The sequence below is a fragment of the Myripristis murdjan genome, chromosome 13 (genome assembly GCF_902150065.1).
Source record: "Myripristis murdjan chromosome 13, fMyrMur1.1, whole genome shotgun sequence".
Taxonomy (NCBI): Eukaryota; Metazoa; Chordata; class Actinopteri; order Holocentriformes; family Holocentridae; genus Myripristis; species Myripristis murdjan.
In genome coordinates, this window is record NC_043992.1 from 32,067,744 (window position 1) to 32,093,650 (window position 25,907).

At 42.7% G+C, this 25,907-nt stretch overlaps 1 protein-coding gene across 1 annotated transcript in view; it reads left to right on the top strand.

Moving 5' to 3' along the window:
- Positions 1–25,907, top strand: part of igsf9ba (immunoglobulin superfamily, member 9Ba) — a 64,391-nt gene that overhangs the window by 23,075 nt on the left and 15,409 nt on the right. Inside the window, exons 3-13 of the mRNA XM_030067420.1 lie at positions 4,689–4,835; positions 10,802–10,953; positions 15,367–15,484; positions 16,972–17,113; positions 18,239–18,384; positions 19,221–19,363; positions 20,484–20,624; positions 20,744–20,863; positions 21,018–21,168; positions 23,054–23,177; positions 24,532–24,707. Coding sequence (XP_029923280.1) covers positions 4,689–4,835; positions 10,802–10,953; positions 15,367–15,484; positions 16,972–17,113; positions 18,239–18,384; positions 19,221–19,363; positions 20,484–20,624; positions 20,744–20,863; positions 21,018–21,168; positions 23,054–23,177; positions 24,532–24,707 — 1,560 coding nt within the window. The remainder of the gene's footprint in view (positions 1–4,688; positions 4,836–10,801; positions 10,954–15,366; positions 15,485–16,971; positions 17,114–18,238; positions 18,385–19,220; positions 19,364–20,483; positions 20,625–20,743; positions 20,864–21,017; positions 21,169–23,053; positions 23,178–24,531; positions 24,708–25,907) is intronic.

The following is a 25,907-nucleotide window of genomic DNA, read 5'->3' on the forward strand; positions in this document are numbered from 1 at the left end:
TGTCACTTAATTACTAGAGGAATCCTAGAGGTTGCTAAGACTATCACAGAAAGTAGAAACATGATGATATACTGCATTCTTCACATCGTCTCGTCACCTGATAATCCCCTCTCTAGGCCGGGAACTACAACATAGACATTTTGTCTCAAACTGCCTTTAGTACTTAAAACGGGAAATTGGTTCTTCTGGTGCTGCTTCCGTTTTTGCGCTAAGATGATGAGCCGTCAGAAATGGGTCAGACTTATTCCTTCCCTTGCCCACCTCTTAAAGGCGCAGTATGCAGGGATGCCCAGGGTTTGATTTAAGTGAAAACCTCTCAGGCTCAACGGACAAAAACACTGAAAAAGCACATAGCACACTCAACCATCTTATTTCTATGTTTGTGTGAGCTTTGTTTAAACATCATCGCTTATTTACACAGTGTACCTTTAACTGAGCACAGAGGTCCTTGTTGACCTGCTAATATACTGTAAAGTAAAGACAAGGCGTAGCTTGTACAAATGTCACATGCTCCATTATGTGCAGCACAACTTTCCATCAGCGCTGCGGTGTTCAAAATGGAGCCACAACACATATTTCATTTTTCAGGTGAAAAATGTTGCATAAATGGTGCAAAATGGTGCAAATCATATTGAAATAGCACTTAAATGTGTCCATGTGGTCCTCAGTGCAACGGTGCCTTATAGTAGCGACTCGCTGCCAAGGGAGTGCTCCTTTCGCCACACAGAAGCTACTGTAGATACTGCAGCTGCTGGAGCGTTTCACTGTTTGCTGTAACCCCCCGACTAGCAGCAGGCTGAAAGCGAACAGGGCTTTTCAAACAGCGCCGCATTCCACCCGGTTCACTTGGGCCCGGGTGGGCCTGCGCCATGTGGCGTGAAGTCCACTGTTGAGGAATTACGAGTGAACAGATGCAACATGAATATGCCCACTCTCATCACATAGATTAAAGTGTATTCTGGGGATAGCATGTGCACGGTGACAGTGTGATAATAGCTGACGCTGGGCTGTAGTTTATGAGACGCTCTGTGGGGCACTTAATGGGCCCGTACAGTCTCAGAGTTCATCAGGGCTATTCCCATGAATTCTCATCCCCTCAATGATAAATAATTCATATCGGTGAATAGAGTAAATGTACTGTCATTCCGTCACACAGCTGCTACCAAAAGGGAGTAGATTGGCTGTACTTATGTACAACTCCAAATATATTCACGGTGGAGATGAGATTTCTGCAGATTGCATTTTGCAGTTTACAGGGGCACAGAGGCCGTCCGGGTTCAACGCATCTTGATTTCTCGGAGTCCTTGAACTTTACTGAGTTGTTATGTTTGCTCCATAGCCCTAACTGTTAGTAGGCCACCACTATGTTCATTTTGCGTTGTTATTGTAAAAGATTTCCCAGAGAGATGCAGGGATTTTTTTAGTCAGTACAGCTAAGTATTTCCCCATCTAAATAACAGCTAGATGAAAAATTGTATCCAGTTTGTCCTGTGGCTATATGGAAATTATAACATTTAAAAACGGCTATTTTTGCACCCACTCAAGCAAAGAGGCAATCAATAATTCAGATATGAAATGCAGCTTGTGTAGTTTTAGTGTCGAATTCTCCCGTTTTGGGATGAGCTGTTCACAAACTAATCATATCTCGTAGCTCCGTCTTCAATCAAAGCCTGCACAAAAATCACACGTTGTTGTATGTAAGGCAATACCAACTCAGTTTCAGTGTACACTAATAATATGGAGCGTCGATGTACAATATCCTCTTCAGTTCAACTCTGTGCTTCTTCAAACCAGAATGTTAATGAGAATGTAGGCTGAACTTGTCAAAGGTGGAATGTGTTTATGGTTATTTTTCTGAAATAGTCTTATTGTCAAAAAGCATCTCATTCTCCCTGCACTGCTTCCTCCCTGTATACAGCGTGTTACCATGGTTAACATTCCTGCTATTCTGCATCCAGTGTTGCACAATTTGTGAACTATCATGTTAGCTTGTAGAAAAATTAACTCCATATTCATACTCATACTCCAATATTCAGGTATATTTAATTTGCATTGGTGATACAGTGCTAATCTAAACCAGAGGTTTGATGGAAGTCTCATGTTTCATTTTTGTGACATTTTGCCTCCTTTCATACTAGCTCTTTGGGAGTAAATGTTTGTTGTTTGTTATCTGTCTCGATGTATTTTTAACATCTTTTCGTGTTCCAGGCTGTCTGCCAACTTGGTCACTTTAGACCTTTAGAATTTCCTCTTTAAAGCTGTCTAATCCAACAAAACCTGATGTGATTTGAGCTACATGTTAACTCCTCTGTTTTCCCCGCCAACAGCATTGCTCGAATCCTGTAGTGTGTAAGTAGCGTATGCCCAGGGGGGAGCGGTCCTGACGTGGATACAGTACTGTTAACTCTGTTTACAGCACAACCCTCTAACTCCTTGACAAATAGGAGCCGAGGTCGATCCCTACCCTTCACGCCACCACCCACCCCACTCAGCACTTCAACGCCCAGGCAAAAATAGACCTGACTTTTTAAAGATACGCTACCTTTTTACTGCAAGACTGCAGTCCCCACTCTTCTCTCTTCCCCTTTGCTTTATTGATTTTCTGCTAAGAAAAAGACGTCAGTTTTCTACCCCAAGTATAGCAGCAATCCCAGGGTCAGGGTATCTGTCTGTTGCATCTATATACAGTGCCGGTGCTGCAATTCAGCCCACCCTCAACATCAATATATTTGCCTGACACTCAAACAGAAGTAACAGGCAACAGTACTTACAGTACATCTACACATCAAAGTTTGGAAAAATGCTCCATCTCAGAACACTCGTCAAACAGAGCGGGAGCGAGCGTTTTAGTCTGTTGGGCTGTCAGAGGCAGCCATGTGAGCAGCGGGCAGGAGGCTTTGAGACAGACAGCTTAGCCGTTGAAGATTTCACCATGCCTGCTTTCCTAAACTTCTCTCATCCCTTGTGATTTCTCCCCTTTTAGAATTCCAATTTATCCTGAGCCTTGCAGAAAAAAAGGTGGGGAGGGGGGGGTCTTTTTCAGCACTGACACCAAATTCTTAATCCAGCTGCCTCATCAGGCATCAAGGATTGGCCCCCCAGGTAATGGTGTCCATCAATTGTTAGACTGATAGGCAGCTTGCCTGTCGCCAGTCCAGTTAGGAATTTGGTCATAGTGAAGTGAAATAGTATGGATTGGGGAACAGCTCGAATTTGAATCCAGTCATTTTCATTTTGGATCACTTTAGTCACCGTCACTTTGATTGGTTGCATTAATATTGTATTTGTTAAACCCACATGTGTTTACACAGGAGTGTGTGTGTGTGTGTCAGTATTAAGTGGGTATGCATAGATTAAATTTTTTTGAGGTGAATCTCTAGTGTGATTGACTTATCACCAATCTCATCGCTGATAGAAACGATCTATTTATCCTGAGCGCTGAAGGATAAAGAGTGCTGTCGGAATTCATCTTGCACCGTGTCCTTGCTTTTTCTGAGAGCGAATGCCTAATGGCTCGCTTAGAATAACCGAGTCCACAGAATAATCACCTGAGTCCACTCAAAGATAGCAGAGAATGGCCTTATATTTGGTGTCATCCTAACAAGGCTGTTCAAATTCCCAGTGAAAGTTGTAACGCTTTTCTTAACTGTTAGATGTTGAATATTGTTCATCGTTTCACAAGAAGAATGCTTTTGTCGCAAAACTTGGTAGAATTCATATCAGAAAGATGAGTTTTCACATCTCATAAATCATCTTAAAACCCTTCTAAAATCATCTGGTGATACTGACTCCAAGTTTGACAAAAAAACAAAACAAAACAAAAAAAAAACACCACCAATAATTGTAATAATAGAAGTTTCCTCACATATTTGATGCCAGGCCACAGCTTTTTCTGTTTGCATGCTTTCCTTGTGTCTGTGTGGGCTTCCTCCTGCAGCTCGGAGGCTGGGGGATTCAGGGAGACTGTGGACTCCAAATTGCCGAAACGTATGAATGTGTCTGTGGGTGATTTTCTGTCTGTGTGAGCTCTGTGATGAACTGTCACCCTGCCCAGAGTGTTTCCCTGCCTTCAATCCAGTGCTGGCATAGGCTCCAGACCACTGTGACCCTTACCAGCAACAAGGAGAGTTCACGTTCAGCTTGTCCTTTGCACCTCATCACCTAACATTATACATATATGCAAGTTTATTTTGAGGAATAGCAGTCAAATGTCTCTGCTGTGTGGTGCAGCTGTTCAGGCTGTGAAATGGCACCTGATAGCTTTCGCTGCTGTTCTAGAAGCTGCTTCTGTAAAATAATGTAAATGGGGTGCACACAACAAACGGCATCATCGTTCCCTGAAGATTGCAGGTTCAAACCTCTGCACCAGTCAGGGGGAAAATATGTGGCAGGGGATGGTGAATGGGTAATGCCGCTCCTTGAGGCTGAGATGGCCTCAAACAAGACACTTAACCCCCCAGCTGCTACAGAGCAGCTTCTCAGCGGCCAACAGTGAGAGACAGTGGCTTTACCAGGCAGCTCCAAGGTGTGAATGTGTGCGTGTGTGTTTGAATGGGCGGCAGGGTGTTGCTGGAAAAGAGCAGGCCCTCTCAGTCGAGCTTCCCTGAATGAATAAAGGTTAGAAAAACAAGAATGTACAGTAGTGGAGTGGATGATGTCTGACTCAGTGTTGCTTTTCCCCTCTGCAGGCAGAGCCTCTCTGCATGGGAAGGCCTCCCTGCAGATTGACCCAGTGCGCTCTGAGGACCAGGGCTGGTATGAGTGCAGGGTCCTGATGCTGGAGCAACAGTACGACACCTTCCACAACGGCAGCTGGGTGCACCTCACAGTCAATGGTGAGTCACGCCTTCCCACTGCAGCCGCTCTCTGGTCTGTCAGACTGTGTACTGTATGTGCGTGGGAGGGTGGTGTACGTGTAGTAAATACCATAAATGTTCACAGGGCAGAACAGGATTTTTTTCTTTTTATTAGTTTTGATTTTTATTTAACTTCTGATCCCCCTTTTCATTTCAATTTCAGTTTTTGTTCTCCGTGTGACTTTTGTAGTTTACTTATTTACACACGTTTGTTTGTTAGTGTCAATTCTCGTTTTACCACAAATTAAAAAAAGGAAAAGAAAATGTGTTTATTTTTTAATGAGTTCTCCAAAAGTTCTCCATCCAGAATTCATTTTCATACATCGTCAAGATGACAAATAGACAAAAACTAAAAAAGATTTCACCCAGGGGCTATATTTTAATCTAATTGTAGGCCATTTAATTTACTGGATAAGATGGTTTTCATTTTTTTTAAAATTCCATTTTACTTATTTATGTAGTTATTAATTTGTTCATTTATTTATTCATTCATTTATTATTTATTATTTATGTATTTATTAAGTTTATGGCAATATTTTTCACCACCTAATTTCCATCTTGTTTTAGTTGATGTTCATAACGCTGATTTTTGTGCTGGTGCTTCCAGATGACGTCTTCATCTTGAAACTTTTACATCAGACATGTCAGCAGGCACATGTCTGCACGGCCTGCTGTCTTCAAAATGGATTGTAAAGTGTGAAGCGTTGGCTCTCAGCTCCTGTCAGACATTTCTCTGTTGGTGAGGGTTTATGGTCCTCTGTCCTCAAGTCGTTACCGGGTCAATTTGAATAAGTGGCCATTAGACATTGTTTTAGATTATTCTCACAGCTTCTTTTCACATGTCCAGGGATGAAAGGAGCGAGAGACCGGTTAAGGAGAGAATTGATTGTGACCTGTTTAAGGCGGTTCTGGCAGGGTTCGTCTGTGATAGTTTGAAAGCTATCAAAGTGATGACCAGGCGGAAAAAAAAAAAAAAAAAAAAAAAATCTGCACCTTTGCATTTCCCAGGAATGCCCCAGTGGCTCAGAAACTCCTACATGGAGTGTGTCTTTACATTGTTGTGGAGCCCCAGACACTACAGCTACTGTACAGCGATGCTTTATGAAGCTCTTTATCGCTTTCATATGAGGACTGTTATTTTGGCTTTGTTCAGATACTTTGCAGACAGATATTGTATTAAGCTGTTCCAGTTGTTGTGCGGTAGGTGTAATTGAATAAATGCATGTTGTTTGTAGATGTGGGTTGCGGCAAAGACGCAGTAAAGTAGCTGCAGCAAATTCATCTGGCAGTTCTCTTTTTCCCCCCTCTATTTCCTGGTATTATTGCCATCTTCTGCATTTCTTAGCTGGGTAAGTCTGGATAGCCTGAGTGGAGGAATATTTTCTATACAGCCATTTGAAGAAAATATATCCGGCCAAAAGTAGTGGTTTTCTATAAGAGAGCACAAAGGTCTCTCATGTAAGATAGCTGTTTTTTTTTTTTTTCATTCACATGTATATTTTTGGTCTGTGAACTTAGCACATTGTCAAAGTCATATGCATATTCAATTTGACCCTGCAAACAGTTTGTTTTACAGTGGGAAATGTTTGTTGTATTTGGTTAAAAGCTGCACTGCACTGTACGCGAAACACAAAGCCCATCCCGCCGCATAATCACCTCCGAATAAAAAGAAAACAATTCTGCTCTATGGAAATGGTTACTATGAATGCAGGACTTGTGTGGGTGTGTGTATGTGTGCAGGGTGTGTTTGTACACTACACACCGTGAATCACTCGCTACACTGTGTTCTGTGTATCGCACATTACATCAACATTGACATGATAGCATTTCACGATGTGTGTTTGGCTGCGGCTAAATGAGAGCTCTGTCTGCTGGGTCATACTCCGCCACCGAGCATCACCTGCACGCTCTCTAGGCGTTTGGAGTCCGCGAACATCTGTGTGTGTTTGTGTGCGTGTGTGCGTGCGTGCGCCTGCCGCGTGCGTGTGTGCGTGTTCGTTTGAATGTCTTCCTGTGTCGGCATACTGCATCTCTGTAGCTTGCCTCATCAGTATTCACTCTTAACTCCAGCGGCTCCCTCCCTCTCTCTCTCTTTTGCTGCTCTCCACTCCTGACAGGCCTTTCAACAATGACTGAGCTGTCTGGGTTATAGCAGAATTAATAATATCCCTGAATTTCGTATATACTAGGCATATTTAGCGGATGAAGTGTGCCTGCATATAGGAGGATGCACGCGCAAACAGTGTGTTTATTTTGGTGCCTTGTTAACCTGTGGCTGTCATCCACATTTAAAGACAGTGTCGCATTCACTGGAGAGCAGCAAAGCAATCAGCACTGGTTGTTTCGGTGTCTAGACATCTGTGAAGGGAATTGATATTTTAGACTTTATGTGACTGTTGTCCTCTAAATGGGTGTCTGTGAGGGGAGCAGGTGCCATCTTCGCCTGGCCTCCGCACAGACACTAAGGGCAGCCATTTCCTTTGGCCGGTGGAATTTGCATACACTCCTCCTTTGAGTTCCTGTTTGCTGCCCTTAACTTCCTGCCAAGTGGACAGGGAATTCATGCCCAGTCAGTGGCAGGTGTCAGATGGCAAGGCCTTGTGCCCGAGAAAAGACAGTAAGGCCACTCTCCTCTCCTCTCCTATAATCTCCTCTCCTCCTCTCTGCTCCTCTCCTCTCTGCTCCTCTCTTCTCCTCTCCTCTCCTCTGCTCCTCTCTGCTTCTTTCCCCTCCTCCCTTTTCCCCTTCCCTTCCCTTAGTGATCAGCAAGCTTTTCAGATATTGAAAGACCAAAGAAGAGAGTGTGCATTTATGTGCGAGAGAAAGGGAGCCGTGCTGGGTGGCTGGCTGCGACGGAGGGGCAGTTAACATTCACTGACTCGACTTTTCTCCCGTCGCCTCCTTTACTCCTCTCCCTTCTCTTCAACCCAAAACATGATACTAAGAGTTTCGCAGAGACTGAACAACTTGAGGAGGGTGACAGGGAAAGAACAGGAAGGGAGTCTTCTTCGGTACCTCTTTCCGCTTTCTTTGTCTGACTGTTTAAAACGTCTGAGGCTCATAAAGTGAAATCAGCCGTGTATTTAAATGTCTTCTCTTCAGAGCAAAGATGACGCAGACGGTCTTAGATCGAAAAGGAAATAAAAAAAGAAAGGAAGGCTTCAGAGAACAGGCCAGACATTTTATGGTCGTATCCAGGCCATGGGCTGGTGTAGTGTGTGGTCTGCAGAGGAGCGTGTATCCAGCTGCATATAATGTATAGAATGCATGAGGAGCTGCAGTAAGTAGGGCAAGAATTTGATGCTCAGCTCACTTTTTGTGGAACAACTCCCATGTTTCCCGAGCACGGTGACACTTCCTCTGTGATGTGCCGTACCTGATGGTGTGAAACAACTCCCTCGTTGACCAATGTGCTTGCTGCTATGACTGCTGCGTGTGTGTGCCACTTAGTTGCTGTCATCTGATGCAAATTCCCACAAAACATCAGGAAACATTGTTATAAGGAGAGCTCACATGAAGCCAGAGCCAGGTTATTTTCAGGAAGGGTAACTTGGACTGCTAAGTGCAAGCAATTACTCTCTTTAAATTATATAGTTACACCTTATGAAGAAGGTGCATGTGACCTTTTTGTTTCGCAATGCCAACATTAAAATTCTGATGGACATGTCCCCTCGTTAATGATATTCCCATCAACATCTGTCTCTTATGTGCAGTTAGTAAACTCAGTGACAGTAGCCTGAGGCTGATTACGTGGGTGCAATCTATTGTTCAAGAATAACACTATTTACAGCCCTGTCAAATTTTGCAGGAGGGACACATTTGTTAGCATGTGTCAAAAGAGCACCATAAACTCTTCCCTAAACCCTAATTCTGCAATAAATGCATCAATACTGCACAGATTAACTATTACATTGGCCACATATTCAATATAGTTTTGTCATAATAAGTGGAAACTTCATTTCTAGACTGCATACAACTGATTTGCACATACATAAATACTCATCACACGTACACTCAGTGGCCACTTTATCAGGTCCACCTGTGCAAGGTAATACAATCCAATGCACCAGTTCTGCCATAAAGTTTCCCTTTATGATGCCTATAATGCTCAGGTTTCTTTTTGCCACAGTAATAGAGGTGCTCATTCACTTCTATGTTTGGCACTGAGCTCATAGTTAGTGGTGCTGTTGGACTGGACTGAATTTTATTGGCAGGTGTTTCCACTATTCTGTCCCCCTCATGTATAATAAATAGGGAGGAAAAAAAATTGGAAACAGCTCTCAATATAATAGTATAATAGTCCAGCACAAGACCTCTGCAAACTACAACCTCAGTAATAAACACAGAATTAAATTGACACATTCTCCACAATGTCAACAAAAACTTAACATTATAAACTTTCGAGGCAGAATTTATGGCAGAGCTGTTGCATTGATCTGCATTAGACTGTGCAGGTGGACCTGATAAAGTGACTGAGTGTGTACTGATGTCTCTGTACCAACAGCAGAATAAAGCCTGTCATCACTATTCCCCTTTAAACACATCACACGGCACCCTGTCTCTTCCTCTCCTCCCGTCACCATTATGCCGCTTTTCCTGCTCTTAAAAATGTGTTTACAGCAGTGCACTGGGGGGGCGAGTGGGAAAAGATACATGTTGTATTTTGGGGGCACTGTTCCTTGAATAGAAAATGACTGGAAACATCAGCAGCACAACACAGTGGCAATGCATGGCACTGATGCTGCATGAGGATGTTTCTTAAGAACTGCACAGAGAAAAAAAAGCATCATAATGCATGTAATTTAATAGTTGACCCATCAATTACCCGAGGATCCGCGGCACCAAGTGATACATAAACCAATCATGCATTTTATTACCATCTCCATTAATCTATCAAACAAAGTTATGAGTGGTTTGGCGAGTGAGAGGGCAGTATGGACAGGCAGATGTCCAAAAGTGCTAATTGGGCTATTTGTTTACTTTATGCCAGGTGCTTGCGTGCAGTCTGAGGCATAGCAATCCTCCCAGCAGCAAGCAGTGACCCACTTGTGCAGTGACACCTCTCTCTCTCTTTAGTTAAACTAAAGAGTGCCACTGTTTATCAAACTGTTGCTTTAAAACGTCGAGAGCAGCTGGCTAAGGACTTGCGACTCGCTAATCTACTTGCTATAGATTTTTTTTTTTTTTTAAGCTTGAAATAGATGAAAAGCCTCCATATGGGTGTTAGTATAGCTCTGAAGCATCAGTCGAAAATGTAATGGTTGGCTTCACACAGTAAGTGGCTTATTTAGGTTTGATGATTCCTCGACTCCATGTGATGCTTGGAGAAAAAAAAAAAAAACAGCAGCGTGCGGGAAACATCGCACCAAACCCTGTCAAGCCAGGTGTCTGCCTGTTTCAGAAAACTGTGGCAGTCACACCACCCACCATCTGAACAACTTATGCCCAAGGGTTGTCTCCTTTTTCAGCGAGTCCCTCCACCCTCATCCCTGAAATAAACTCGAGAACCAAATGTACAAAGTGAGACCTGAAAGAGTTTGTGAACTGGAATGTCAGCATTAAAGCTCATCTATCATTTAAACTGAATTTTGAAACCCTGTTGGCACTTGACCCAATCTAGGAAATAGAATCTGAGTTTAGTTATGATGCATTAACACATTAAGGATATGCATTTATTACTAACATAAACACAATACTAGATTTTGCGTCTTCTTTACTCAATACACCCTTCCACCACCAGTGTTACAGCTGCATACTGATATTACTGATATACATACTGCATGCTAAGACTGATATTGATACCGAATAAAATATATTTACAGTTTAACACCAGAAGCAAGTCAGACTACCTGTAAGAAATCATTAATTTAACCATATGATGGTCACGGTGTTTACTGGAGTGTGCATTTTAATCTTTATTATTTTTGTTTCTCATCTTTCCACAGCCCCGCCCACTTTTACAACGACGCCCCCACAATATGTTGAGGCGAAGGAAGGAGGCAACACTCTGCTTAGCTGCTCCGCCCAGGGAAATCCTAAACCAATGATCAGCTGGCTGAGAGAGGGGGAGGAGCTTGCAACCAACACAAAATATTCGGTAAGGAAAAATAATGTCCGTCATTTTGACTTATCTACTAATAATGTTTGGGCAGCAATGGTCTGATCCGGTGGATTCACTTAAATTAAAAATATACATTATGTTACTTCATCCAGGTTAATATTAATTTATTATACTTTAATGCTGCTAAAATATTCCTGTAATAAAGCTTCATTAAAGTGGTCAATGCACATTTGAGTCTTGAGTTATAATTTTTGCCTCTATAACCTGCCATTTGACTCATACTGAAAACAGATATCTACATGTTTGCATTGCAGCCACACACCTTTGACTGGTTAGATGGGGCGACAGGCTGTGATTGGCAGAGAGGTCTGTCAGTCAGGCTACAGGAAGCTTAAAATCCTTTGAGTAGAGAAGCAGACCCAGTGTTTGGCACCTCTGCCGTGTTTGTAATGTCTCAACATAAAAGAAAAATCCACCCTAAAACATTGCAACACTGCTAAAAACAGATTTTTTGCCAATGCACCTTGCATTTCTGAGCCCATTTTATCGTTTGAGGGTGTATTTTTGTTATTCCTGTCGATAACTGTCCAAACACAGACACAGTGCAGTGTCATGTCAAGATATTTCCAAAACAGCTACAATAGAATTTGGGAACACATTTTTTTTTTTTTTTTGCTGCCATAGAAAACATCGATGAGAAACATCTGATTTTGGTGCCAGTCTCACTTTTTCTCAATCACTTGTTCTGTCTACTGCCAGTGTTGTGCAGGTTCACGCAGCCAGCTCAAAGTTCAGTTCTCACAGATTAAAATGAACTAGTTCATGTTCGTAGTTCATAGTTTTGCATTTTGAACTGAATTCATTGTCCCAAAAATGACCTAGTTTACATTCATTTGTTTAATGAGTTGCTCTGTGCTTATTCTTTTACAGCAGAGGCAAAGAAAAATGAATGTGTGTATATATTCTACCACTTAATAGCAGGACAGAGTGGTGTTGTCGTGGTCTTACCCTTTGTTAGGGATTTCTTGTGATCATTGTTCACTCATCAAGACTGGTCAGATGTTTCAACTTCATGTGTCGATGATGATGTGGCTCACATTCTGACTTAAGATGTGGGATTTTTGTCTGTTAAAATCTGCAATGATTTGTTCATAAAAATATTCATATATGTCTTAACTTGCACAAGCCGCGCTGCATGCCAGTGGCCGTAAATTCACGGCCTTGGGTGCTGTTGTTAATTCTCATGAGAGTTAACGACTCTCACGTTCATGTTCATTAGGTGAAATTATTTGTTTATTATTGAGGTTGTAGTTTGCAGAGCTCTTGTGCTGGACTACATTATATTTAGAGGTGTTTCTAATTTTTTGTCCTCCCTTTTTATATACATGAGGGGGGACAGAATATTGGAAACACCTCTCAATAAAATGCAGTCCAGTACAACAGCATCACTAACTATGAGCTCAATGCCAAACATAGAACTGAATGAACACCTCTGTTACTGTGACAAAAAGAAAACCTGAGCATTATGGGAATCATAAAAGTTTATGGCAGAACATTTGTATTGGATTGTAATAAATCTATAAAAAGATAAAGATAAAGTTATTTTCCCACCTGTCCCTAAAGTACAATCTGTCCATCCAGATTTTTTGTGTTTTTCGGTGAGGTTTCTGGTTGGTCACGACCTCCCTGGTCTCCCAGCACTTCAATACAGTGAGGCTGGGTGGGCATTCATTTTACGGAGCTCAAACCACGAAAAATGTGTGCGTATGCGAACAACTCAACGGCAACAGCTCTGCTCAGAAACAGTGACACAGATTGGCCTACCTGGGATAATCCACAGCCCCGAGTTCCACTGGGAACTGTTTGTTGCCGAAAAAAAACAAAAAAACAAAAACACTGGTAATCTGTATCTATCTGCTCCAAGGAGTACAAATTAGATAGATAAACTTTGTCTCTGTAAATCACAGAGAAACTATCAGTACAGATAGGCTGCACAAGGGTTAAGTAGGAATATATCTATTTGTGTTTTGAATGAACTATTCCTTTAATATTCCAGTTATTGTTAGTTAGTGTCAGTAACCGTTTCATAGGCCTCCTCCCTCTCTGCATGCTTCCACGTCCTTTTATTTCGCTGATATGGAGAAGTCTGCTGTCGGCGCTGTGTAACACGGTGTACAGCAAGCGGCAGCGGTGCACAGAAGCGCTCCTGTGTCACAGTTTGGGTTAAGAGGCTCCCCCATCTTCCTCCCCTCTTTTTCATCCCTCCTCCTTACCTCACTATCTCTGCCCACAGCAGCCTCTTTTTAACACAGTTGCCTTAGTAAACGATCAGACGACATCCCAATGCATTATTAATCTCCCTCTACTGCATCAATATTACATTACTCCTAATATGAATGTTACACGAAAAATGAATATCAGTAGTGAGGGCCAAATGCCTCACTTCGCGAGCTCCAGCGGTATACACTGAGACGCAGAGTGCGACGCATTCATCAGCTCGCCTTACCCGTTCACCCATTCATAAAACTTCACACTATAATTGTGCCTGATATGCGTTTGGTAGGAGTAGGCATGAAAACCAGACACGGTCAAGCAAACCGCCTCAGACTTGGAAAGCTCCTTCTTGTGGTGAGGAGACAGCTTCGGTTTGTATGTGTGTGTGTGTGTGTGTGTTTGTGTGTGTGTGTGTGTGTGTGTGTGTGTGAGCATGTGGGTATGTTTGCTCACCCACATGCTCACTTCCATGGAGATGCCATGGAGAAAGGGAGGAATGTGACAGACAAGAGTAGAGGGAGAGACAGAGAGAGAGAGAGACAGAGAGAGGAGGAGGAGGAGGAGGAGGAGGAGGAGGAGGAGGAGGAATCCTTGTCGTTCTCTCAGCAACCCCTGCTGTTTGAGAACCCAATCTCAGTCTCTGTGGTTGTTTCAGCGTCTCGCACATTGAGATTCCTCTCTTCGTCTAATACCTCCCCCTTATCTACTTTCCACTTCTGTCCCTTCTCTCCTCATCTACTGCCTTCTTCCTCTCCTCCTCCTCCTCCTCCGTCTTCTTCCTTTGGCTTAATCTTTTTCTAGCTCAGCTCGGATTGAGTATAACCTATTGCACAGAAAGTACTGGAATAGACTGACAACCATTACACTGCATCAGCTGCCATTAAGGTTACTGTCTGAGAGGTCTGTCACAGCAACTGCTGTATGTGCTTTCAGCCTGCCGCATGTGTTGTATGTTGTAGCAGCCGTGCACAAAGCCCTAATCTTGTGATAGAGCGATAATACAGTTTACCAACAGACCGACGGGAGCTAAATACTGTTTTGGTGGGTCTTGCTGCAAGCTCCGAGCCCTCTCGGCTAAAAACATTTGAAAAACAGATAAATAGGAATAATTCTGCAGGCATGGCAGATTCCCCTCTTAGTAAGATGAATGGACAGGCTACAGCTGTGTGTGACTTGAATGGACAGAGCCTTACAACCTGTTGCATAATTTATGAGGGTATTTCTATTAGGTTTGGTTAATGTGTTTCTTCACCACTTATTGGTTTTCATCAGTGCCTCCGCACAGGGACGCACAGCTCCACAGAGTCAGATGTTTCCAAGGTTACCTCATGCAGGAACTGGATTCTGAGTTAATTAAAGAATGACACTTTGATGACTTTTAAGTGTTTGTTTTATTCTCTTTAGTCAAGACTCTCACAGCCAGCAGAGGCATTCTATTTATAATACCTACAGTATCTTTGATAGCCTGAAACATGGCTTGCAGTACTTGTGTCGATGATATTAAATGTATCTGCGATTGCATTTTGAGGGTTGCACAATTATCACAGTCAATCGCATAAATACATTTAAAAATAATTAAATTAAATCGCTCTATGTCAATTTCTATGCCTGATTAAGGTCCATGACGGAAACGTCTCTTTCATTTTTTGTGGAAAATCAGGAAGTTACAGCATTGTTCAGGGGTTACCTTCATTTTTACATTTTGTCATATTTTGTCCACGTGCGCCTGCATTAAGGCGACTCAGATGTGCAAAAGTTGCTGTTTTGATTTTGACTATTTCAGCTTCCACATCACAGGAGGCTACAGTTATGATATTCCAGTGCTTAGCCCAATTTCTGGCCCATAAATTACAGCAAACTTTACATTGCAAAATAGCCCTTCATTGCATGCAAAAAGAATAAATCTTAAGGAACATGCACAGGTTATGATTAAAAAAAAAAAACCTGAAGATATCTTTGCTTGAGGTGTATAAAAATCTAATTTGCACGTTGTTTTGGATAAAAGCCAAATCAGAATTGTAACTGTAGTTATAAAAGTGTTTCTTGTTTGCTGAAAATCTGCCTTTATGCTGTATTGTAATTTATATTGCAGTGGAGGTACTCGACGAAATTTGATGATCAGTATTACTCAGCTCTCATATTCATCCTCTTGTCCTCTTGCAAATGTTCCCACAGGTACACGATGGCAGTCTCACCATCCTTGGCATCACTAGAGATGACAGAGGGGCGTACACATGCCGAGCCTACAGTGACCAGGGAGAAGTGCTCCACACTACCCGTCTGTTGGTTCAAGGTACTGTGAGCATGAATCAGTCACACAGGAAATCAGTCAATGGAATAATGATGCCGAGCAATTCCACTGAGAGGCCGCTATAATGCCTTTTAGACGAAGAGGGCTGTCAGTAAGTGCTTATTACAGGCTTATTTATACAGTCCAGATCACCTGTTCATGAAATAAATAAAGAAAATGTTCAGATTATGTGCTCTGATTCCTAGCTCATACCTACAAACGTTGCTTTTGAATCGCTAAAGTAGGCCGTTATTTTCATTATTTAGACTTCGGCGGCATCCGGCAACAGAGCAATGCAGCTTTCTGAACTGATGCATGTAGCGTTCCTTCTGGGTCTGTATCAGTCAGTCAATAGCTTTGTCTGGGGATCTGCAAGCGAGCGAGCGTGTGTGTGTATGTGTGTGTGTGTGTGTGTGTGTACAACAAGGTCTGTCTGTGAGAACATCACTGTCTGTCTCCGGTCCATTAACTTGGCTCTCTGCTAGACAAAGATCAGATAGATGGTGGTGATACCAGCCCTCGGTGCGCTCCTATTCTCCCAGTATGGCAAGCAGTGGATAAGTTAACCGTGTGTGTATTTAACGAGCAGCTGAGCGCCTCGGCCTCATGCTAGGATGAGGATAACTTCTATTTTAGTCAATATGCACAAGTCCATAAAGAGGATGAGCTCGAGGAAGCCCCTCACATCTTTGAGTGCATTGCAGAGGGTTTACGCCTCTCTTTAATCCAGATACTGTGCATGCATGTTCTCCCACACCACAAACACAGAAAAAATACACCTATTGTACATTTACAAATGCTGTATTGCATGCCATGAAGTCTTGGTTGCTTTAATATTTAAAAAAATATGAGTATGGTAACCACGCAACTTGTTTGGCTGAATATCGACGAGAAAGCAGTGCAAGGTAAAAAGGCAAAGTGACGTAAAGACTCATACCCAGAGCAATAACAAGCAGATATCTGAGGAGTCATGATTCTCGCTCCCGTGATCTGTTTTTAATTGTTATGTGAGACAGCCACGCGGCACTCTCAGTAGTCCCACCTGATGCATAAAGCCAAGCACGCTGAGAGGAAAATAACCAGGAGGCTTGTATCTGGGCCCGCTCATAAAAGACAGCTTACCTCTCATGGCTTCTGCTGTTTTGTTGAGAGTTTGGAGCAACCTGCACAACCTCAGGGGAGGAGAAGGTTACAATGTGAAGTATGCATTAGCTCCAACAGTAGCTACTATTAAGGTTACGATAGCCGCGGCTGCTCACTCTATTTCACATCAGGCTGTCGTGATATATTGTAAATAATGCATACCGTGTGCGCTCTCTCACCCCGTCTGATCCGTTCCTGAAAAAGAAGTCTGCATTCCCTTAAGTGGGAGTAGAGTCGGCCTGCGTGTGTTACAATCGTCTTTTATGATTTGATAGTACTTTTTTTATTACAGTAGAGTGCTTTTATGGGTGCACAAGGTGCTAAACACTTTCTCCTGTTTCTCGCAGGGCCTCCATACATCGTCTCGCCGCCAGAAAACATCACTGTAAACATATCCCAGAATGCACTCTTCACCTGTCAAGCAGAGGCATATCCCGGCAACCTGACCTACACCTGGTTTTGGGAAGAGGATAACGTCTACTTCAAGAAGTAAAGTTATGATCAAGTTCACTACTGTACTGTAAATGCCCCGTTTATGTTTACGCTGCTCGGCGGAAAAGCGCTCGGGTGATGTGAAGTCGTCAGGTCGCCTGCCTTTTAGCCTCACGGGCAGTTAAATCACCGCCCCGCTGGCTGTCTGACGCTTTCATGCCAAAGCCTTTTGTGGTGTGAGTGACATTGTTTGTGTCGGGTGTGGGCGTGTTTGTGTGCCTTTGTGTAGGTGCGTGTGCATGTGCATAATGTGTGTGTCAGTGGCCCGTCCTGCTGTGGCCCCAGAGGCGGTAAGAGTGGGCCTAGCAGGGGTCCGTCTGGAGCGTGCCAGGCGGGTTAGCACGCTCAGATGACAGTATCACATGACTCAGTCCTTGTGTCATCATATGCCTCTCATGCAGCGATGATCTGAAGCGTAGCCAGGATCTCTGTGGGCTCCCCAGAGCAGCTCTTTAGAGGCTGAGAGGGTTTACAATGAACAAGTGACAGACAGAACAAGTGGAAGAGGAGAACAAGTGAATGGAGTTTTGACTGGCAGAGCGAAAACAAGCGTCCCGGAGACGTTCAAAGAGGAAGTGCGCTGAAGTGTGTTACCCTCAAGTCCGCTCTAATTTTATACATCTGTTTTTTTTTTTTGTTTTTTTTTGGTCGGTAGTTGTGATTTATTGCGGTTAATGGACGAGACATGCATGAGAGAATCACATATAATTTGGTTCAAAGATGAATATTCTAAATCTAGTTGAACTTTCATTTCCGTTGCATGATAAAGCGTTGGATTACGTCATTGTATTGACATGGGAAGCAGCGGATTGGGCTCTCCATTCAAAAAGGCAAACTGATTATGCGCTTCTTCATTAGAGTGTTTCATTTGAAATGGTGGCAAGGGAGAAAACACGAGGGCTGTAACATTGGGCGATTATGGCAATTAGCAGATTTATTTGACTACTCTGTTTGCTGAAGCCCTCTCAAAATTGCCTGCTTTCTGACTCTCTGCTGCTCTCTCATGGCACCTCCGTGTATTTTTTTGGGAAAAAAAAAAAAAACAAAAAAAAACACAGATCTGTCCTGTTGTGAGCGTGTTTCACTGACATGTTGTGACACATGTCTGCTTCCTGTTCGCAGTGATCTGAAGCTCAGGGTGCGCATTCTCATCGATGGCACCCTCATCATCTTCCGGGTCAAGCCAGAGGATGCTGGGAAATACACCTGCAGTCCGAGTAACAGCCTCGGAATCTCGCCCTCAGCATCAGCACACCTGACTGTTCAGTGTGAGTGTTACCATGGCAACACAGTGTAGGGGGAGGGGCGGAGAGGCTACAGTGTGAGCCAGGCGAGGAGGGAACAGCAGCAGTATGGAGGCTGCTTATGTTGGAGGCTGCTGTAGTATCAGCACCGCTGCATTACCATTGTAATGTATCGTACCCTTCTTAAATTTCAAGGTCACACGTTCGCGGGAGGGACCAGTTTTTGCCCCTCGTCATTTTGACTGAGACTTTGTCGCTGACTTTTGACCAATTTTACCATTTTTGTATCCTCTGCGGATTTGATGATGAAGTTATTATCTATTCCGATTGTAGCCTCAGTCACAGACACACAGGGCTTGTCCTCAGCCCAGCACAGACTCTATTTATCCTGCTTCCTTTGAGTCTGGCTGCCTAAATGTGCCCTGAATGAATTGAAATGGTGACCTTTCTGTTCATCAGCTGAGACTGATGAGAGAGAAATGCCGCTCCGGGCCATCTGACTTTCTATCATCAGCCCTGGTGTGTTGGCTATGCTAATTTGCTCCCAAGTTGCTGTTGGTCATTGATTTCTTCGCTACAGTATGTGGGAGAGAAGGGGATCTGCAGCACTGCAGCCCGGGCACCGATTTCATCATTGGCCTCAAAATGATGAAACTGGTGCCTTCGCTGCTTTAGCTCAGTCATCAACCTTCAGTCAAAATAGGCTCTTATCTTTGATGTCAAGGATTACGCCAGCAGCCAGTTACAGGACATTTTACATCTGCTGCAAAACTTCTAAACAAATTGGATTGTATCGTATTTCACACAGATGTTATTGATCATTTACCTGTAAAACACCAACCGCTCCAACTGTTAAACAGACCCTGCCCGAGTGATCAATATGCCCCCGGTCATCTACGTCCCACGGAAACTGCCAGGCGTCATCCGCTGCCCGGTGGATGCCAACCCACCTGTGACGTCAGTGAAGTGGGAAAAAGACGGCTACCCTCTCCGAGTGGAGAAGGTCAGTCTGCCGCAGGGCTTCATTTACATGTCCAGATGTTAAACCTCCACTCCACAGCCAGTTCCTTTATCAGTCAATCGCTGTAATTGATACATTTCTGTGTTTTGAATTCCAGATTTCATTATGTTTTTAGCTTTTTTGTATTTGTTGGTACTATAACAAATAACTCCAGTCACTGTAAATTATTGGAATTTCAAGATGGGTCCTAAATCTACTAGAGGTATGGTGGTGTGGTATTGTATATTTGGCACATCCCTCAAAATAGAAATGGTTCAGTTCAGCCTCACAGCATCTGTGCATTTCATCATGATGATGATACAGTAAATTAAGATGCATGCATGATAGTTTCCCTTTTAATTAAGTTTCCTAGCTTGAGCTTTCTTATATATTTTTTAATAGACAAACAGCAGATTTGTGCAGACTTGTGTGAATTAATGTGGCTGTGGGCACAGACAGTGCTCAGTTGGCATTGAGGTAAAGTAAGTACCAAACAACAAATCACAGAAGGGCTTGATGTTGCCTCAAGTGATGAACGCAGCTATATTCTTTGCTACTTAAAAATAATGCTTCTGCTTTCCTGGGTTCATCAGTGTGACTGCTTTTTTATTGTGCTGATAAAACTGATTTAAGCACATGGATTATTTGAGCTGTCAAGTTGTTTCATTCAGTGAAAGATTACTGAGTAGCTATCTAGTCATCGTGGCTTGGATTTCAACCATCAGCTGTAATGAATATATTCATGTTATGCTTACCATTTCAGCTTAACTCTCTTGCTCTCTTGAGAGCTCTAAGAGCAGCATACTTTTCAAATGCTCTGACATTACCGCCAGTAGCCTGTCTCTGCTCAGAGCTCCTCATCTCCTGCTGTTACTGCTGAGGTCACTGAGTGATATGAGCTCCTGTTTGGGCAAGGGCCACGCTGCTTTGAAATGCATGCTTCAGTTTGCCTGGCTAAAATAGGATTAATTCGACTGATTTAAATGGAAATGGTATTAAAAAGATTTTTTCCTCTCAGTAAGCTCCTAAAAGGAAGAAGTGTGGGCTGCCAAGACTTTACAAAACCGAAAAAAAAAATGTTGAAATCATCCACTCTTAGTGATGCTCTTCTCCTCTGTTTCAGTACCCTGGTTGGAGCCTGATGCCAGATGGAAGTATCCGGGTGGCGGAGGCCACAGAAGACTCCCTGGGCACCTACACCTGTGTGCCTTACAACGCCCTAGGTACCATGGGCATGTCCCCCCCTGCCACTTTGGTGCTAAAGGTACATCTCTACCCAGTTTGTACTTTCTGCTGCTCAGTTTCTTAATGCTTCAACATGCGCTGATCTATCTGCACATATATCATGTCATGTGCACATGTACTGTATGCTTGTGTGTCAAGGATCCCCCTTACTTTAATGTGAGGCCTGGGGGGGAGTACCGTCAGGAGGCTGGGAGAGAGCTAGTCATCCCCTGTGCTGCTTCTGGAGACCCTGAGATACCAACCATCACCTGGAGAAAGGTGCAGTAGACAAATATTTTCAAAAAAAAAAAAAAAAGTCAGAAAAACCAATTCAGTGACTCTGCTTGTTCCTGGTTTTACCTTCCATGTCCTGAAATACATTGTTTGTAAGCTCACTGCTGCTGTGTAATTGTATTTTTCATGTTCCTTGAAGGTGGGGAAGCCTAGCAAGAGTAAGCACAATGTCCTACCCAGCGGCAGCTTACAGTTTCTGTCCCTCAGCAAGGAGGACCATGGGGAGTGGGAGTGTGTAGCCACCAATGTGGTCACAAGCATCACTGCCAGCACGCGTCTCCTAGTTATTGGTACAAACAATCCACACAGTTGCCAGAGCTTAACTTTGTTTTACGCTGTTTACTTTTCATAGTGATTTTGATTTTGTAGTGATCCCCCTTTGCTGATTTTTTTTTTTTTTTTTTTTTTTTTTGAGTTGCTTGCATGAAATGGAATGCACTCTGATTCCCCCCCAGCTCTTTGCTTCTTCCCAATTTCCCCTTGGGGATCATTAAAGTTTCATGTGATGTTATCTCTATGGCTATAGTCACTTTACAAAGTAGATTTAAAACTCTAATCTGCAGTATGGCACCCCCTGTTGAAACACTGTCACCCCACTGTGGTTTTGTCTCAGCCCTGAGGCACTGGACGTTAGACATGTGTATTCTCAAATGGACTGACTGGGTATTGATATAAGCACAGACAGTAGATAACAGTAAAGGGATTATGAAGTTTAAAAAAAGCTTAGACCCAGATTCACTGAAAATGCATTATGAGGTCAATTCTGTGCCTTTTAGCCTTATTCACTAAGAGATTCAAGCAAATCAACTTGTGATACACGTAAGCCATCAAAAAGAGCACTGTGTTAGCAAATAACCCTGTTCAACACCAATTACAAACGTTACAAACAGAAATTGTACTAAAGCCGGTGCCCTCGCCCCCTAATGTGCCCTTTATAATTGTAGCCTTCTCTGATCGGATTTGAGATTCTTGCATGAATTGCATGAACTCTCTCTCACCAGCCTAACTTGCAGCAATGCATGTTTCTTGCAGCAGTAATGCAAGCCACTTTGAATGACCAAACTGTTTGTGTAAAGTTTTTATGCAAAGTGTCAGTGAATGAGTGCAGTCTTCAGTGTTTCAGTGTTTTCATCACATGCTTATAAGTGTGTATCTATGTGTGTGGTTTTCAGTGTGTTTTTTTTTGTGTGTGTGTGTGTGACATGTGAGCAAATCAGTCAGTCTGCCCCAGTGCCCCAGTGCCCCAGGACCTATGGAGTCATTATAGCGCAGCTGGCAGCGTTCAACCAGTCTCCTGGTGACTAGCCCTCAGCTGACAGGTGTCACAGGGCTGCGGACTAGACAGCTGTGGTTCCTCAGACCAGGTTCAGGTCTGCCTTTTATCCCTGTGAGAAACTGGCTTTAGGCCACGCAGCACAGCTGTTAGGTGGGTGGGATGTTTCGCAGCCACAAACAGCATTGCTGCTCTTGAACTTGACCTTACTCTGGTCACCACCTCAGCCAACATGATATCATCCCGTGAGCAGGCAGACACATTATGCAGCAGAGCAGAGAAGAGCAAAATGTTCTTCATTTGACTCGGATGATGGTGCATTTTTTGGACTTTGGTTGAACTCAATCAGTGTGAGTCAGACTCTCAGTTACCAAAATTCAAATGAACATATTGACAGCACAAGTGATTTAGGGCTGTAAGGGATTTAGGGCTGAGCAATGAATCGAAACATTATCAAAATTACAGTATGGCCATCTGCAATATCCAAATTGCAGCATTGCATTGCATTGCATTGGTGCTGCATTTTTTGGCAAACGGAAAATGTGTAACAAAATAGCATTGTAAATGAAGTACTGTGGTGCTACAGAGATGCCCTACAAACTGCATTCTCCAGACAGAAGAAAACATGTTTCTTTTCTAAATATCCTGGGAAAAATCACATCATCATCATTTTATTGCTTTTTTTCAACGAGAAATGAAAATTATGATGCAAAAATGATCATTACCATTAAAACCTGTGGTCAAAATATTAGGATAATAATAATAGGATTTTTTTCTCATATTGTTCAGCCTTTAAGTGATTATGAAATAGTGATTATTGGTATCTACTTTTGAATTATAGTATAAACTGACAACTGTACTGTGTGTTTATGTCTCTCTCTCTCGCTCTCTCAAATCATCAGGCACCAGCCCACATGCTCCTGGCAATATCCACGTATTGCCCTCAACAACCTCTGCTAATGTGTCCTGGGAACCAGGTTATGATGGCGGCTTCGAACAGACATTCTCTGTGTGGTACGGTCCAGTGTGAGTGCACTTAGTTTACTTAAAATCGATGGTCTGAGGATGTGAAAAGACTGCTTGGGGGTCATCAGGCCAGTTCAGCATGGAAGCAATTGTTTTTTTTTCCCTTCCCTCCTCTGTGGTGATAATAAAATATAAACTTCAGTCATGTCCTCACGGCAAAAATGTTTTGACATGGCATATTTTTTTACGGTAGTTAGAGGATAAGCATGTGCATAATTCATGTTGTATACTGGGAAAGTAATGGAACATAATGGGAAATCATTGCATTAGCCTTCTACTAAGCACCATACATGAAGGGCTATGGAGGCACAGTTTTATGTACATGTTGGTTTCCATGACAGGCGCAGTGTTCGATTTTTGGATGTGCGAGAGTGAAGCGGCCTAAACGTTGTTGTAGCAAGTCATATAGCTAACAGTCATATCCCACCACCATTAGGCAAACTTTTCTTTTGCACAGTTAACATTGTGCATTTGTGAGTCAAAGCCCTCTAATTACCTAGTTAAGTGATAATTACACCCTAAAGGAGAACAATTTACATCCTTGAAAGAAACATAATAAACTACATGGTACAGTCAAGTGGTTTGTTTTGTACACACACACATACACACACACACACACACACACACACACACAAAAACACACGCACACACACCATGGACAAAAATAATTAGACGCTGCTCTGTCCTAAAATCAATTCTACAACAGTCAGTAGTGATTATTTCAATTAACAACAACAAACAAAATGCACATAAAAATCAAGTGAAAATGTACCTCCCATTCACTATATATATTCCTTTTTTTTAAAAATGTTTTTTCACTGCTGTACCTTTGTGCTGTTTTGCTGCAGCAGCAATGCTATTTACCCATGGGGATCATTTTGTCTTATCTGAATAGTCACAAATTGTCCTCTGTTGTCAGTGATTATAAACAAAAACTGAAACCATTGAATGTTTTAAGTATAAAATTAGGTTATCAAAAGCCTCTGAACAGGAATCACCACTACTGAGAGCCTTAGGGACGATAGATGAGTGGGCTGTAATGGCAGTGAACTGCTCAAGGAGCTATTGCATCATGGCTGTGATCAGACTCTTGATCTTTTTTTAACATGAGGACTAATTTTGAGAATTTTCATCTTGCCATGGGAGCCAGCATAATGATGGTGTTTTTTTTTTCCTATTGAGATCAGCCAGAAACAGCTATAAAACCAGTTTGTGGTCCCAAGAAAAATGCATCTTCAGCATGACCTGATCATATGGCCTGTAACAGCTGTAAACATACCAAAATATTTACCCTGACATTGTATTGCTTAAACAAGTAATAATTTCCTGTCTTTATCCGTTTTCTGTCGTGCAGGTCAAAGAGAATAGACTTTGGGCCTCATGACTGGCATTCGATGCCAGTGTCTGGTGCTCAAACATGGCTGGTGGTGCCAGGGCTGGAGCCTAGGACAGAGTACCAGTTCAGTGTGTTGGCACAAAACAAACTGGGCACAGGCCCATTCAGCGAAGTTGTGACAGTCAACACTGCAGGTGGGTACCGGTGATACTGCCTTCAGCACACATCCAAAGATGAGGTGTTTTCACCATCCATGTTGCCATTTGATAGGAGGATGAACCTACAGAGTTCCTGGGTGTTAACTAGAGCATCCCTCCCAACTATCAGGCCTTTTTTCCCTCTGCTTATCGGTCTTTGGAAGAGACACTATTTGTAATCCCATCAAAAACTGATATGGAATATACTGCCCTCTAGTGATACCTAAACTGGGAATGTAAACGTATGCATTATATATGTGTGTGTGTGTGTGTGTGTGTGTGTGTGTGTGTGTGTGTGTGTGTGTGTGAAGGTCTGAAGGTCTGAAGGTCTAAATCCAAAGCAACTATGTATACATATATATAGTTGCTTTGGATTTAGACCTTCAGACCATGACTTCCTGCACACACAAAACTCTAGGATATACCTAGTGCACGCATTAGTTGCATTATGTAAAACAAGAAGTTTGCACACAAATAAGCACACCAACAAGCAATGATTTAATCATTCAACACACAGGCAATCATGATGTATCCTGTCATTTATGTGCTGGAGTTTTTCTGGGATCACCAGGAAACTAGTGCAGTGCAAAGGTACACAGAGGGTGTCAAGAAATAATTTCAATTTGCAGAAATTAAGAGACATGCAACATGCACATGGATAGGACTTTGATTATTTAACTGAGTTGATTTGCAGAGCCAGACTCCACTGCTGACATCCCTCCTGTGTTGTTTGAGGTAACAGGTTTCAGTGGAGCAATGCAAGTGAAGATTGGCTTGTCATTAAGAAACTCATTTTTTGATATGGACCTTATTTTTGTTAAATACCATATTCATTTTAGGGTCACAAATTTCACATTTGTTTTTCAAGTTTATTTTATTGTGTTTTAATCCAATTTATATCCCAAGGGCATGTTGCCATTTCAGTCTCTGTGCACCGTCATTGTAACTGAAACTGAATTAAAGGCGCATGGCATTTAAAAGTAACGTCTCAGCAAAAATGCATAAAGGGAGAAAAATCCATGGCCTGATTTTCCTCTTTACCAGTGGAAGGGACAGAAAACACAAGGCTTCACATAAACCCCTGCACAAATCGAGGCACACCCAAAATCCTCAGTGCATGCATTGAATACTCTGCGTCTGAATAGGAACGGCTCAAACTTTACGCAGTCTGAATCTAGCGCTTCATGAAAGAAGCCA